At 58.4% G+C, this 15711-nt stretch overlaps 1 protein-coding gene across 7 annotated transcripts in view; it reads left to right on the forward strand.

The window, feature by feature from the left end:
• The window catches only part of SCAP (SREBF chaperone), a 57973-nt gene extending 42393 nt beyond the window's left edge, over positions 1–15580 (forward strand). For all 7 annotated transcript variants that reach the window (XM_066991038.1, XM_066991039.1, XM_066991034.1 and 4 more), the window contains 14 exons: positions 35–129; positions 4240–4338; positions 4791–5009; positions 5709–6142; positions 6729–6923; positions 7654–7855; positions 8854–8969; positions 9202–9772; positions 10476–10561; positions 11044–11126; positions 11949–12115; positions 12614–12694; positions 13334–13540; positions 13760–15580. In XM_066991038.1, the coding sequence (XP_066847139.1) occupies positions 35–129; positions 4240–4338; positions 4791–5009; positions 5709–6142; positions 6729–6923; positions 7654–7855; positions 8854–8969; positions 9202–9772; positions 10476–10561; positions 11044–11126; positions 11949–12115; positions 12614–12694; positions 13334–13540; positions 13760–14005 (2801 nt within the window). In that variant the 3' untranslated portion in view covers positions 14006–15580. The remainder of the gene's footprint in view (positions 1–34; positions 130–4239; positions 4339–4790; positions 5010–5708; positions 6143–6728; positions 6924–7653; positions 7856–8853; positions 8970–9201; positions 9773–10475; positions 10562–11043; positions 11127–11948; positions 12116–12613; positions 12695–13333; positions 13541–13759) is intronic.
• The last annotated feature ends 131 nt before the right edge of the window (positions 15581–15711 follow it).

Here is a 15711-nt window from a genome sequence, read left to right on the forward strand (position 1 = left end):
TCCTTTTACCTGTCTCTGCATGTTTTCTCCCCAGGCTTGAGCAACGAGAGCTGGTCAATTATGAAGAACATGGCCACAGAGCTTGGGATCATCCTGATCGGCTATTTCACCCTCGTCCCAGCCATCCAGGTGAGTGTGCTTGGGCAGTTTGAGCACACAGAGGCTTGTAGTCACTGCACGAACGCAGTATGCAGTGCTCTGCTCTCTCAGCCCTCCTGTTAAAGAGCACCCAGCTGCCTCTCAGGGCTTCTTGGGAAGAAGGGAGGAACCGTGTGCCACGGCAGGAACGTGTCTCCTGGGAGCTGTCACAGAGCAGGCAGTGGTGCAGGAGCTGACTGGCTTCGTTCAGTCGGTGCCAGGCACCTGCTGACATTTCCCTGTGGCGGCTGCTTGCGTGCAAATAGATTTGTCCTGGGGGGACATCGGAACTGCCGGCTGCCACCTGGGCCACGTGGAGCTCTGAGAAGATCTGGCAAATCGTCCTGGAGCCTTACTGCGCACAGTCCCTACAGCAAAGTGTCGCAGAAGTGTCTGTAGTAATGGCGTTATCCTCTAAGAATATGTGCAAAGCAGGGTATGTGGGAAGAGGAATGTGATTTTTCGATGCCAGTTGATATAACTGGAATTGGGAGCTTTGTCCATGATTTATTTGTTTCTTTATCTCACAAATGATACTGTCTAACCCACCAAACCTCGTTTTCTGTGGCTTAGCTGGCTTTACTGTGGCTGAGTAGTAGAAGAGGTGACTCAAGGAAATGCCTTTATTTCCACTCTGGTTTCTCTGGCTGGTTTCATGCAATCCCAAACGCTCTTCCCTGCATCCCGAAATGTGTCCCAGACCCCCTGGGCAGTGACCCACGTCAGTCTGCCCGGTCATTTGGAGGCCTCTCATTGACTCGTCCTGGTGGCTGTCACCCCCAGACCATGCGGCTGGTCCCTGTGCTGTGACAGCCCCGTGACGAGCCGAGCAGGGGCTGGTTCCTCCCTGACAGTCCCGCCGTGCTCCTTTCTGCTTGTGCAGGTGAGCTTCCTATCACGGAATTGTGAGCTAGCTAATCCCCTTCAGCAGTGGAGGGAAAACCCATAACTAGTGCAGAATGTCTCCTCTGAGGAAGGGGTGGGTGGTGTGTTTGGGGCTGTCTCACCAGGTGTACGAGCCTTTGGGTTTTTCCAGCCGCAGACACCACAGTCTCTGTTCCAGGGGTGAACAAACTGAAACCTCAGCGAATGATCTCGTGGAATGGTCGTGCTGTTGGGTCGGTCTAACACTGAAAATAGTGTCAAGGTCTTCTGCCTTGGTGTGTCACTTTGCTGCCACTTACCGTGCCACCTCTTTGCAGGACTGTGCTTGCTGAGTTGCCTCAGGATCTGCTCTTCTGTGACCCTGGGCCAGGCAGAGCTCGTGCCTGGGCAAATCCTCAGCACCACTGCTGTAAGGCTGCAGCCGGAGCTCAGGGAGGAGTCAGCCTGTTATCTCTGCAAATCCCTAGCAAAGATTTTAGCAGGTGCAGTCAGCAAGGCAGGAGCACCGGAGCATCTGCACAGCTGAAGGCCACTGCCGGCCGCACGCGGGCTGTGCGTGTCCTCGCTTTGACATTGGGGAGCCACCAGGAGACAGACTGCAGATTAAAGTGAATTATAATCTAAGAAGATTAACCGTTCAGGTTGAACTGGAGCATTGCGGGCTGAATTTAGCGGCTCCTGAGCCTGGCTCTCAGTGGCCAAGAGAAGGACAGCAAGAGAGGAGCTAGAGCAGAATTCCCCAGGCTACACCCGGCCACGTGTCGTGTCCTAATTTTTTTATTTGAAGCTGATTGCAGAGATTGCTCGGGTCAAAAACCAGCATGATCCATCCTTTGGGTCTAAATTGGGCTCATGCATAGGGTCTTTTAGCTCCTCTTCCTGGAAGAGGAGCCGTGGGAAGAGCAGCACTTCCCCACACCCGCGTGTTGCCTTTATGAATGTATTCCTGGGTCTTACAGCGTTGTAAGGCTTGTGATGACATCCCTTCTTTGCTCTGCGTGTGATCCTGTCCCTCCTAGGATGCTTGCTTTCTCCAGAGCAGGAATCTCACGGGGATGCTGTCTGCTGGAGCCGGGAGCGTGCCCCTTATCTGCGTGTCCCTGGGGGCGAAGGGCGCTGCGCAGATAACGCTGTGCTCGTGTTGCAGCCTCGGAGGCGTCGTGAAGAGAGGGACGGGCAGCGTAAATCCGGCAGGGACCTTGCTCCAGCCTGTCAGAGGGAGCAGAGGCACCCATCCTGCCCGTACGGGGAGCAGCAGGAGAGGGAGGCGTTTCGTTGTCGAAGGATGTCACTTGCCCAAGGGCTGTGAGGTCCTGGCACCTTCCTCAGCCACCCCACAGCAGTGCAGCTCATTTAGCAGAAGGGAATTCTCTGTTTTCTGAGGTTCTCCTTCTTAAATAGAGTTCAGCTTCAGGTGAGAATTGGGCGTACACCGTAAATGCCTTCTAATTGTGAGCTACCGTGGAACCTTTCATTACAGGGGGGCAGAGACCCCCCTTCTCCTTGCACTTGTGGCCCTGGTGGTCCCAGGACGCTGCAGGGATGTGTCCTGGGTGCCCGTCCTGCATTCCCCACCTCCTGGCCCCCACCTTGTTCTGGAGCTCACCCGCCGAGAGGCAATCACCGAAATTGGTTCGGGTTGTGCTGTAGGGTGTGCAGAACCCAAGTATAAGAAGATGTCGGATTTCCAGGGCTAGTAGTTTCAGATAGCTCTCATCCTAAGTGGAATAAGTGGAGGTATCGGCGGAATTAATTATGGCAGAGCTTGCCATTTGTGGAGGCTTTTGCTGAGATCTGGGTGAAATCCAGCTGGGCGTTGCTTTCCCTCTGTTTTTCTGCTTTTAGAGAGGAACCCGTGCTGTGTTTTCATCCCCAGAATGTTTCGGGATGTCGTGTTTGCTCCCCAAACCTCCCGTCAAATGCCGAGGAAGGGATTGAGCCGAAATCAGAGCCTTGTGCTGGTTTTGCCGGGAGGTTTGGGGAGGGGCGGGCAGCTGACCTAGTGGTTTATCTCATCTCATAGCGTGCTGATTTTCAGATAGCAGGCAGCTGACTGCTTGTGTTTAAAAAACAGTTTGGGCAGGCTGGGGAGGCTTCAAGGTTCGTTCCGAGGTTTCGGATAGCCTCTCCTGCTGTCACAGGCGAGAAGCTGGGGTAGGCATAGGCTGCAGGGGGACAGAAATGAATCTTGAGGGCCCCTCTCCTTCCTCTGAGGTGGATGTGGGCGCATGTAGTGTGGTTGCCACAGCTGGGCCCAGCGGGGATTTGCCAGGGCTGTTCTGCAAGCGAGGGCCGGACTCTTTGATCTCGCCTTTAGCCCGAGGTTGCTGCCTGTGCCTGCTTTCGGTTTGCTCGATCTCCCCGTGTTACTGCATCTTTTTTGGGCCCTGACGGGTCCTGGCAGCAATGTGTACCTCCGAGGGGCGTCCCTGGTGCTGGGCTCACTTGTTGTGCTCCTCTTGTCATCCTCATTTCTGCAGTGGCACCTGCTGGGGAAGCGGAGCATGGCAGGGAGCTCGGGATCCATCTTACCAACGCTGCTCCTCGTGTGCTTGGTGTTCAGAGGCTGGGCACGGAGCTTTTCTTCCAGGGGCCTGAAAATTTCCTATATATATAAAAATAAACACTAAATAAGCACTAGCCAAGGGTGTGATTTAAACAGCCGTGGTTTAGCTGGAGCCCTGGGGGACGGCTGCAGCTACTAGTCGTGAGCACAGGGGGGGTACAGAGGCTTCGGTGGTCTTCGGTGGGAGGAGGACTGGCTGTGCCCAGTCCCTGGGCTCCCCCTGCTCCTGGAGGAGTTTCCTATCGGGGGAGGTTTATTGGTGAAGGGAAGGAAACCGGCACTGCTGGGGGCTCTTTGGGCGTGCGATTTGCACACGCAGGCAGGGGGCTGAGAGCTCTGGTGGCAGCCCCGCCACGGCTTTGGGAACAGGGACAGCACCCTCTGCTGTTTTTTCCTGGGGTGCTTTGATGTTTTGTGGCTAAGAAGAACAAAAAGTGTGAATATGAATAAACGTGCTCTTGAGTTCTCACGCGGACTGTTTTAACACCAAGCTTTCAACTATTCCAAAGCCCTGATAACAGGACCAGTCAGTGAAATACGCTCACTCCGGGCAGGAGGGTGCTGAGCTGCCCTTTTCCTGGACTGGAGATATTCACCCCTGTCCCTGAGCTGCCGTAGCTAATCTGTGTGTGTGTGTGTGCTGCCTGCAGGAGTTCTGCCTCTTCGCTGTGGTCGGCCTGGTGTCCGACTTCTTCCTGCAGATGTTCTTCTTCACGACCGTGCTCTCCATTGACATTCGCCGCATGGAGGTAAGGACGGGCTGGGGACGCGGCCTCGTGCCTTGGCTCGCCCTGCTCTGCGAGCATGGAGGGACTGAGGGAAGCACGCCCTGGGATTTCCACCCTCTGAAAAAAAAAGGAGCGAGCTGTAAAAATGCTCTGGGATGGGACTTGTTGGTTACACACATGCAGGGATGGGGGACCCTCAGGTACAGAAACGCGGAGGTTGTGGGTCAGTGGGCTGGAAGGGGACGTGGTCACAGACGTGGTTGGAAGGAGACGGGGTCACAAACACAGCTGGGTGCAGAAGGGGACACCAGAGGGAAGCTGGGCCCTTCTGGCTCAGATGCGAAGGTGGGAGCTGAGACTTAGCACGCATAAAAGAGCAGATGAGAGCAGATAACGGAGGACCAGATGATCCTGTAGGGCCTTTCCAACCTCGTCTTCCTCTGATTCTCTGACGCCTGCTTCTCTCCCGGCAGCTTGCGGACCTGAACAAGCGGCTGCCGGCAGAAGCCTGCCTGCCCCCCGCCAAGGCCGTCAGCCGCTCCCAGCGCTACGAGCGGCAGCCAGCCCTGCGGCCCGCCACCCCCCACACCATCACCCTGCAGCCCTCGTCCTTCAGGAACCTGCGCCTCCCCAAGAGGCTGCGGGTCATCTACTTCTTCGCCAGGACGCGGCTGGCCCAGAGGCTCATCATGGTAGGCGCCGTGGTGTTTGCTCTCTCGGGTCCCGCTGGCCCAACCCAAACAGGCTTCCAGGGGAAAAAAAAATCAAAAAAAAGCTTGACATTTTCACACATCCTTGTTCCCCTGCGAGGCTTACACCCCCCCACGGTAAATAATACAAGAAGTACTTCCCTCAGAACATCCCTCTGCATACATTAGCTGCAGGGCTTTGCTGTCTGCTTGATGTTTAGGAGGTAGCAGGCAATTTTCTGCTATTTGCTCTCAGATACCTCTGTATAAGCAGATTTTCAAGGACTGTACGAGTGGAAAGAGAAGGTATTTACAGAGCAGAAGTCATATTTGTCCCTGCAGGCAATATGGAAGGAATGCACGGAGATATTTCTCTGCATGAGAGACTAATTCTTTCCCTTTTGCAAGTGTAACTGTAATAGTGACACCAGTTCCTGCCCCTGCTTGTCCCCCGTAGATGGTAGTGCAGTCACCACCATCAGGCTGGGTCGGGGAGCTCACAAAGTGGTGCTCAGGTTTTGGGCGCGCCGTGCAGCCTCTCCCGGTCACCGTGAAGGATAAGGATCTGCCTGGAGCAGGACCCTAGCCGAGGGCAGGGTGCTCCCCTCGCTGGGGTGCTGCTGATCAGCTCAGCCAGCCGGCGAGGGGGTGGGGGCAGCGAGCAAAAGGCCGAGCACTAAATGGGTTTGTCTCCTCGTGTAGGCCGGGACAGTGATCTGGATCGGAATCCTGGTCTATACGGACCCTGCTGGTCTCCGCACCTACCTCACCTCGCAGGTCACCGAACAGAGCCCCTTGGGTGAAGCGGGTCTGCCTCCCATGCCTGTTCCTGGAGGGGTCCTGCCTGCTGGCGACCCCAAGATCGATCTCTCGGTCTTCCCGGCGGACCCTATGCAGCTGTCGGAAAACCAGACGCAGCAGCGGGAGCAGAAGTCAGGGTTGGATTCCCTGAGCAGGCTGGAGACGAACCAGCACAGTTGGGCCCAAGGACCGGAGGGCAAAGGGAACGGACAGACGGAGCTTGGGACTGAGGCAGAGGTTACCTGGGGAGCGGAGGATGAAGAGATCTGGAGGAAGCTTTCCTTCAGACACTGGCCATCCCTCTTCAGCTATTACAATATCACCCTGGCCAAAAGGTAAGCGGGCCGGCACCGAGGACCCCAGGCACTTTGAATTCCCCGTGGGATTGAGTCCAAGCGTTTGTCTTTTTTTCTGCCCTTCATCCTCCCGAGTTCGATAATTTGTGCTCCACGCGGCTTACTCCAGAAGGGTCTTGAGGAGCAACCCATTAAAGCAGGCTCTCCTGGGGTGCAGAGGCACCAAACTGTGCTGGACTGCTCCTCTAAGAAGAAGGGCTGTGTTTCTTTTTTGTGTTCTCGGGTGTATTCCTCGCTTGTTACCCTCATCCTAGGTTGTATTTTTTGGAGGTGACACGCTCCAATGACATGTATGATTGTCTGTACGTGATGGGGATGGTACGTGTGAGGAATAGAGACACGTGAGCTGAACAAACTTCTTGGTGATATCTTCCGACCTACAGTGTACAGGAAGCCAGACCGGATCGTTTTATCTTTACTTAAATCAGTGTGACCCATCCGAGCTCATCAGTAGCTCCACTGCTGGCAGCCTGTCCTGGCTGCTGGTGAGAAGGCGAGCTGAGTTTGGGGTTTTTGTCTTTCTGTGTTTGCTGTTCCTAAACTGTTCTTATCTCCGTCCCTTCAGATACATCAGCATCCTTCCAGCCATCCCGGTCACGCTGTACCTGAACCCACAAGAGGCCTTAGAAGTGCGGCACCCCCAGGAGGCCAACCGCTACCACCCTTTCCTCGCTTCGAGCAGTGAGAAGCTGGGTGCTGCCGCTCAGCCTGACCAAGCCTCATCCAAGCTGCAGGGCCACCGGGATGTCACCCTGTACAAGTAAGAGTCCTTGACACAGCCTTCCGGCCATGCCCCAGCTCTCTGGAGACACAGGTTGCTCTTTGGCTGCTTGGCTCTTCTCCTTGTGGGGAAAAAGGAAAAAAAAAACAAAAAAGTGTATCGCAGAAACGTGATACACGTGCAAGTGCTCACCGTCATACACCGACCGGTGCACGGCTGGTCGTGCATACTGAGGGTTTAGCTTTGATGTATTTTTAGATGGATGATTTTAACGGTGATGCTAAAACTGTTACTGCTAGCACCACACGTCATGGGGTGGATCCGTGGGAAACAGATAGAAATTCATCTGTGGGAATAAATGCCATGATTCGACCATGCTTTATTGGCTGTTAGATCAATCTCCCGTGCAAGCAGAGAACTTCCTTTCCTACTGAGGCGACAAGCTCCCAGCTTGCCACCTGAATCTGCATTCTCCTTGGGCTGTGCTGAACACACTTCATATTACCCTGATCCCCACATAGCATTTTTTTTCCTGTCTTAACTGTGTGTTCTTCTTATGGACAAGTCTGAAAATCTCGTTAAAATAAACATTTTCCTGTAAAAAGAAATCCTTTACTACTCCAGAAATCACTACAGCTTGTTGGAAGTTTTTCTCAGCTGAAAACTTTGGACTTCTGGCATGTGTTTGCAGTGTTTCAAACGCTGCCCACGAACTGGCGATGGGATCTTGACCTCACCTTCTGGTCTCTTTGTGCCTCTCTCCCCACAGGGTGGCCGCGCTGGGTCTGGCCTCGGGCATTATCCTGGTGCTCCTGCTCTTCTGCCTGTACAAGGTGTTCTGCCCCAAGAACTACGGGCAGAACGGGCTGTCCCACAGCAGGAGGAAGAGGGGCGACCTGCCCTGCGATGACTACGGCTACTCCCCGCCTGAGACCGAGATCGTCCCCTTGGTTCTCAGGGGCCACCTCATGGTAGGTTGGACAGGTGCAGTCGTTGTGAGAACGGCAGTTTAGTGACTCGTGCCACGCATCTTTAATTTTCTGTAGTTTACTTAACATTCCTCATGAAAGACAGGCTAGTTTTGTAGCCCGGGTGTAACGCAGCCTTGGAGGTAAAAGGCAGAGGCAAAGCTGTACGGGTACATTGTGGGGTCTCGTAGCACGAAGCCACGTGTAGGACTTCCCCATTTCTTCCTGGAACTTGCTCTGAGTTGTTTGCAGCCCCTGTTATTCCTTCCACTCTGTAGCCAACTGCTGACTTTACAGGCTGGGCAGATCCAGCTTTCCTTGCTGGGGTAGCTCTACGTTCCTGATACTTAATGCCTACTGCATCTCTTTTTTTTTCTGCTTTCCCAAAAGCTAGTGGATAGGTTTGAGCTGTCAAATATTGTTTCCAGTGCTAAAAACATCCCTGGGTGTCCGCAGAAGTGCACTGCGGCTCAGCTCACTCGTTTTTTCTTGAGGCAAAAGATTCTTCTCCCTCTTGTGAAATGAAATAAAGCGCTCAGCCCCCAGTCAGACGGAGCGTGAATGGACACGCTGCGCAGCATCTTCCCGATGAGCTGCACCTCTGTCCCTGTGGAGCCTTTGTCTGCTGAGTGCCTTTTTGTTTCACAGACTGCAGCGTTCGCCTTTGTTTTGGGTGTCCCTGCAGCTCCTGTCAGTGTATGCTCCCACTGGATCGTCTGGGGCTACAGAGACAGCTGATCCTCCGCCTCCTTGGGCTGTGCTTTGTCAGGGAAGGGGAAGGCAGATGGAGTCCGGTGTGCTTGCGGCAGTCTAGTGCACAGCCAGGGCTTCAGGCAACGTGTCTTTTTTCTCAGAGTATCCAGAGGTTGCTAAGCCAGCCGTGTAGTTTGGACGTGAAATTTATCGTCTGTGTAGCTTCTGAGCCACGCGCACGGTGATTGCGAGAGGCCAGAGGCCCTGCTGGTGCTCCGTGCTCAGCTGTGCTCCTGCTTCCTTCCCAGGACATCGAATGTCTGGCTAGCGACGGGATGCTGCTCGTCAGCTGCTGCCTGGTGGGCCAGATCCGTGTGTGGGATGCTCAGACCGGAGACTGCCTCACCGTTATTCCCAAACCGAGGTACGTGCTGGCTGTGCGGTCGCTCGCCAGCCGGCGCAACCCCCTCTGGAAGAAATCAGCAGCCACAGTCCTTGGGGCAGTCTTAATCCCTGCCACCACTGCGCTTGTGCACACTAATTCTTGCTGTCTTCGTGGCGTGCCAGCACTTTGCTGCCTCGGCACCCCTGTCCCCATCCCAAGCCCTCCGACTCGGTGAAGACGGGAGCGCTGACCTCCTGTTCCTGTCTTCCAGGTTGCGAAGGGACAGCAGCGGCATTTTTGATTACCAGGAAAGCTGGGATCACAGCCCGGATGGCAAGAACAGTCTGGACGACTCCTTTGAGAACAGCCACCAGCTCAAGAGGATGCTCGGCCCGCCCCAGCCTCCCCTCTTCTGTGACCAGCCGGACCTCACGTCCCTCATCGACACCAACTTCTCCGAGCAGGTGAAGGTGCCCGAGTCGGAGACGCGGCTCCGGGCTGTGGGCGGTCGCCAGAAGGAGGCCGGTTACGACTTCAGCAGCCTGGTTGGCAAAGTGTACGAAGAGCACAGCACCTCGAACTGCGTGAACTTCGCCGGCCTGCCCGCCCCGCACGGCCAGGCCGGGTTCTGCGGCGGCACCGGCAGCCCCCGGTCCCTGGGCTGCGGCGGCGAGGAGGGAGGCTGCAGCAGCCGCAGGAGGAGCCTGGGGGACGAGTCTTTTACGGGCTTTGACAAGTCATCGCCGCTTCCTTCCTGGGGAGGAGACTTGGAGAGCTCTGTCTGGAGCCTGGACCTGCAGGGGAACCTCATCGTGGCCGGCCGCAGTAACGGGAAGCTGGAGGTAAGGGGCAGGGCCCGCTGCCAGCCCGGCACCGGGGGCAGGCGGTGTGCGGTGGCCCTGCGGGGCTGCTGCCAGGGGCACGGGTCAGGACAGGCCCCATTCCTCTTCTGCACCGAGCACCTCGGTGCTTCAGCTTAGTTCTCTTTTAGAACAAAACAGGAATTGTGGTATAGTGCCTAGTGCCACCTAAAACAGGTTTTCTGAAGTACTTGAAATTCTCCTCTATCAGTACTGAAATTCTCCTTTATCAGTACTTTGCTCATCTTCTTTTCTTGTTCTTCAGTGTGGACGTACTTCATTTCAAAGGAGGTTCTTAGTATAAGGAAAAAAATGCCTCAGTGTTAAATAGTAGCAGCGCTCTTTAAGGCTGAAGAAGCTTGAAGACTGCCACGTCGTTAGGTAGCGTTACTCGTCAGCCATGAAGCAAAGCAAGATGAGTGGGAACTTGACAGGAATGGCACAGGTTTTGAAGCAAGCTTTGATTGGAAATGTCCATCTCCAATGAGAAACTTTCAGAAATAGTTCGATTTGAGTTTGGTTTTTGGAAACTAGATCAGAATTTTTCCTTCTGGGTGACAGCAGCCTGCCCTGCGGCCAGGGGATGCGTGCGGCGCGGTGCAGGCCTGCGGCCACGCGGCTTCACTGCTGCGAGGGCGCGGGGGCCTCCTGCTGGGGCTCACGCAGGAACTCTTCCCCCTCTCAGGTGTGGGACGCCATCGAGGGCACCCTCCGCAGCAGTAACGAGGAAAGTCAATCTGGCATCACGGCGCTTGTGTTCCTGAACAACAGGTAGTTGTGTCGGTGCCTGGTGGTCCCCACGGGGAGGGGAACGTGGCGGTGTAAGCTGGGATCCCTGCCCTGGCACTCTGCTGCCGTGGCCTGACTCTGCTGGGAAGTCGGGGAAGCTTCCTGCCACGTGTCCACCTCGTGCAGAGCGTGGTGGGGCGAGGTGTCCTGGGCCCCGCGCTCCGGGGCTGTTCCAGCAGCCACTTTTTTTCATACGTGTGTACTCGGTCTTTCTGGTGGCTGAGTGTCCGGAATAACTGTGAGAGCTGATGCCTTTGGGTCACCAGTTTCTGCTCAGACCTGTTTGCTGTTACTCAGGAGGCTTTTCCATCTGCTGGTTTATTCTGTGGCCTGAGCTCGACACAATTTCCAAGTCCCCTTCCTTGCCATCAGCAGTGGCTCCTCACGGGGGGGTGACATAGTTTGGTCCTGGGGCTCCTCGCGCTGTGAGGGCAGCTCTTCACCTGTGTGCATTTCTCCCCCAGGATTGTTGCTGCCCGGCTGAATGGCTCTCTAGATTTCTTTTCGCTAGAAACACACACGTCCTTCAAGCACCTGCTGTTCCGAGGTAAGCAGGCATCTCACACCCTCTTCGTGAGCTTTTTGTGATCGTGCTCCGCTCCAAAAATCCCTGCGCTGCAGGATGCCAAGCCAGATGTTGTGCAGGAGTGAAGAATAATTTGGGAATTCCCTGTGAGCTAAAGCATTTGGAGTGCCGGTTTTCTCCAGTGCCTAAGTCTGGAGGGTGGGGGACGCGTTCTGGTGTCAGCTCTTCCCTGCACCTCTTTCCTCTCCCACCTCTCACTTATTTGCTCACGCAGCAAGGTCTGTTTTTGTTTGCACAGCACGTAGCACGCAGCCAGGAGGTAGTGCGGGGCTTCGGCACAGCCACGACACACACAAATTAAAATACCAGCGGTGGCAACTGGTTTGCAGTGCTGGGGCTCGTTTGAGTTCTTCATCTGATCTCATTTGAGATCTTCAGGGATCTGTTTTGCCAAAGGTGTAGGGCGCTGATTCACAAAGGGGAGCGCTGCTGCCGAGCTGGGTGTTTGAGACACTCGCTCTGTTTTTTCCGTGTATCCCAGGACGGTTTGGGTTGGCAGGACCTCAAAGCCCACCCAGTTCCAACCCCTGCCGTGGGCAGGGTCCCCTCCCACCAGACCAGCTTGCTCAAAGGTGCTTTGCTTGAGCAGCTGTAGCTACTGCGGGCGTCAGTCAGGGTGCTGAGCGGTGCAGGGGCTCTTTGGGGGAGCCAGGCTCAAGTTCTCCCCGAGTTCAGCACCGAGGCATCCCTGATTCGGCCTCTCTGGGTGATGCTGGGCACTTACCCCGGGGCTCAGGGCTGTGTCCTGCTGCCGTGAGCGCTCAGCTCTGCGTTTTGCCGCAGGAGCCCCGAGCAGAAGCAGCATCCCGTCCTCCCCCGTGTTCAGCAGCAGCGACATCATCGTGTGTCAGCTCACCCACACCGTGTCCTGCGCCCACCAGAAGCCGATCACGGCGCTGAAGGCCGCAGCCGGACGCCTGGTCACGGGCAGCCAGGACCACACGCTGAGGGTAAGGCTTCCTGCGCGGCCGCTGCACGTTGCGGGGGCGCAGCGGGCACACCTCCACGCACAGGGAGGTAGAGGAGTGTTGGGGATGGTTGGTGGAGGCCAGTCCAGTGCCCTCCTGCAGCTCCCAGCTGTACTTGTCTGCCTGGACCTGGCTCCTCAGTGGAGTGAGGTCAAAGCCCTGCGCAAGGTGTCTGCCGAAACAGAGCAGAGATCCTCCTGCCTGAGGGCTGAGCGACCTCATAAGTAGCAAGGTCTGGGTTCTGGGTATCTCTGTCTTCCCCTCGTCCTTTCCAGCAGTAGCTGTCCCTTCTGCCATGCACGTTGTCCCCCTGCCCCGACGCTGCCCGACGGGCATCGCCCTCTTCCCCTGCAGCGGCACGCAGTGAGCTCGCTGCCCTGCTGCCGTGAGGGGGGATGGCAGTGAGGAGGGCGACCTGAGAGCTGCTGCTTCGTTAGCAAGAGCGCGAGGGACGTTCACCTCTGCCCTTCTGCCCTGCAGGTGTTCCGGCTCGAAGACTCGTGCTGTCTGTTCACGCTGCAGGGCCACTCAGGAGCCATCACAGCCGTGTACATGGACCAGGTAAGGCCCGGCTGGAAGAACAGCCTTTATTTGAGATTTATTTTAGCCAGAGGGACCCAGCTGCGACCCGCTTCTGGTCTGTGCTTGGAGAAGTTGGGGTGCGCTTCCCGAGGGGGCAGAGGGCTCGCTGGCCCCTGCAGCGGCGCGCTCACCAGCTGCTGTGCAAGCTGGGGCATCGCCCTCCTGCCCCGCTCGCTGCAAGCAGAGCAGTCCCCGGACACGGTTTGTCCCCGTCCTGTCTGCAGCGGGAATGCCCCATTCCTGTGAGCCTCAGAAGGCAGAGCCAGGAGCATGAGGCTGAAACTGGCCCAGGAAATACTCTCCGCCCTGTGACTATCTGCCTGCCTGGGGACCAACCTTCTCCTGGAGGCGGCTCGTAGGTTTTTGCTGCTCTGGCGTTACCCCCAGCGCATCCTGCTCTAACGCACGTACGGAAGCAGTGAAAACGCTGAGCCAGCAGTTCAGATTTCCCTCCCACGCTTTGCTTTGGCAGCCCAGGATCGTGCCCAGAGCGCCGGCAGGGCACGCATATGGGATCAGCCTGCGTGTGCAGCGCCCTCCCGGGGCCGGGCGGTCAGGGAGGAGGGCTGCCTGCTCTGCTGCGAGGTGCCTGACCTGCTTCTGCCCCTGTGCTTGCAGACAATGGTGCTGGCGAGCGGAGGCCAGGACGGTGCCATCTGCCTGTGGGACGTGCTGACCGGCAGCAAGGTCAGCCACATGTACGCCCACCGAGGGGACGTCACCTCGCTCACCTGCACCACGTCCTGCGTCATCAGCAGCGGCTTGGACGATGTGATCAGCATCTGGGACCGGAGCTCGGGCATCAAGCTCTATTCCATCCAGCAGGTCGGTAGCAGGGAAGGCTCGAGGGTGCTCAAACGTGACGTGCAAACGCTCGGCAAAGACCAGATCCAAGGCGAAGCCGGGCCTCGCTGCTGAGGCTGCGAGGCTCCGGCCCCATTTTCACCCGTGTGCATGGGCAGGGCCGGCAGAGGGGCCAGGGCTGAGCCTCTTCGGGCACGGCAAGGGGTCCGGTTGTGCTCAGGGCGCTCTCGTTCCTCGCAGGAGATGGGCTGCGGCGCCAGCCTGGGCGTGATCTCCGACAACCTGCTGGTGACGGGCGGCCAGGGCTGCGTCTCCTTCTGGGACATTGGCTACGGCGACCTGCTCCAGACCGTCTACCTGGGGAAGAGCAACGAGTCGCAGCCCGCCCGGCAGATCCTTGTGCTGGAGAACGCCGCCATCGTCTGCAACTTCGGGAGCGAGCTCAGCCTGGTCTACGTGCCCTCGGTGCTGGAGAAATTGGACTGAGGAGGGAGGCGGAGGAGGAGGAGGGGCAGGTGCTGGAGCCTGGGGCAGCGAGGCGGGTGGGCTTGGCGCCCGTCCCCCTTCCATAGGCGAAGGCAGCGCAGGCGGATGTGGTGCGTGGGCAGCGCCGCGCTGCTCCCCGGGGGCGCCAGGCTGGGGACAGCAGCTCCATCGCCTTTGCTCCTCAGGAGCTGGACTCCGGTCCCCCAGCAGTGCGCAGGGCCCGAGCCCGGCTTCGTCTCCCCCCGTCCCCTGCGTCTTCAGCGCTCTCTGAGGCAGGGGCGTGCGCGTGGCCCCGGGCTGTGCGCGCTGGTGCAGAGGCTGTGCTCCCAGCACCCTGCTTGGGACAGGAGCTGTAGGGCACGGGGCCGGAGCGGGAAATGGGGACGCGGTGCTGGTGGGGTGGTTCCCCGGAGCTGAGCGGGGAGAAGGAATGATGGCCGCGGGTGCTGCAGCGTGACACGGAGCTGGGTGTCTGCGCGTTGCCTGCTGCGTTAAGCCGTGTCCCGGACGGGTCCCAGCTCTGCTCGCAGCCCGCAGCGGGGCAGGAGGAGGCCGTCGCGTGCGGCACAGCCCAGCCTGCTCCGAGCCTGCCCCCCGCCACGGCCACCCCGGCGCGCGGTGCCCAGGAGCGGCTGCGGGCGAGCCCCACGTGCCTTCGAGCGCGGGCAGGGCCCTCGCCCGCCTCAGCGGGCTGGCCCTGCCTCCTGCGGGCCCCGTGCTGCAGCAGCTCCCGCCCTATTTATTTATGTGCTGTATATATTTATTTATTCTGGCAGGAGGGCGGGGGAGCTGCAGGCCGTAGCGCTGGCACCGGGGCGCTCGCCACGAAGCCGCCGTGGTGGAGCTGCCTCCCCCCCACCCCGGGCCGCCCTCCTCGCGCTGTCCTTCGCCCGACCTGCAGCGTTGGCACCTTCCTCCTCCTCCTTCTCCTCGTCGTCCCCGGGGCAGGGGAGGCGTTTCTCAGGTTGGGCCCTGGGCACCCAGCCCTCGCCCCGGCCTCCCTGCAGAGGGGGACAGAAAACACCCGTGGGGCAGGGGAGCGGGGCACGGCCTGCGGCGGGGGGGGACCAAAGCGCCCTGGCGGAGCTCCAGGGCTGCGGGGAGGCCCCGGCCCCGCGGCTCTCCCAGAAATTCCTCGCTGTGAGGTCCCAGCGAGGGGGGCTGAGGCCCGGCGGCCACCCCACGCTCGAGCAGGGGAGCGTGAGTTTTGCTTATTGGGGGGGGGGGGCGCGGGGCTGTTCCCTTCTGTGCCTGCGAGCAGAGCCGGGCCCCAGCCGCTCAATCGCGCTCATCGCTCCAGTAAACGACGCCCATGTCCGTTAATCGAATCCTGCTGATTGTGGAGGCGGCGCGCGGGGGCCCAGAGCGTGGCGGCAGCAGGGAGGGAGGCTCGGGGGGGTGCCCTCGCTGCCGCCCGGCTCCCCCCCCCCCCAAAACCCCGCGCCCCCGCCATGCCTCGGGTGGCCTTAGCCCCGCTGTACGCTTCGCTCTGTACAGCGGCAGCATTTTTTTGTACCGGATCGTGTTTTATAAGGTGTGCAGAGACACCGCCATTAAATGGAACTAACCCCCCCCCCCCCATGGCTGTGCTGATGGTGAAACGCCCCCCCGCAACCCCCCCCCCCCCCCCCCCCCCCCAGGGCTCTGGGGACAAAATCGGGGAGGGGACATGGCCCAGGCCACCCCCCCCAGCACCGCAGGGGCCC

The sequence above is a fragment of the Anser cygnoides genome, chromosome 2 (genome assembly GCF_040182565.1).
Source record: "Anser cygnoides isolate HZ-2024a breed goose chromosome 2, Taihu_goose_T2T_genome, whole genome shotgun sequence".
NCBI classification, from domain to species: Eukaryota; Metazoa; Chordata; class Aves; order Anseriformes; family Anatidae; genus Anser; species Anser cygnoides.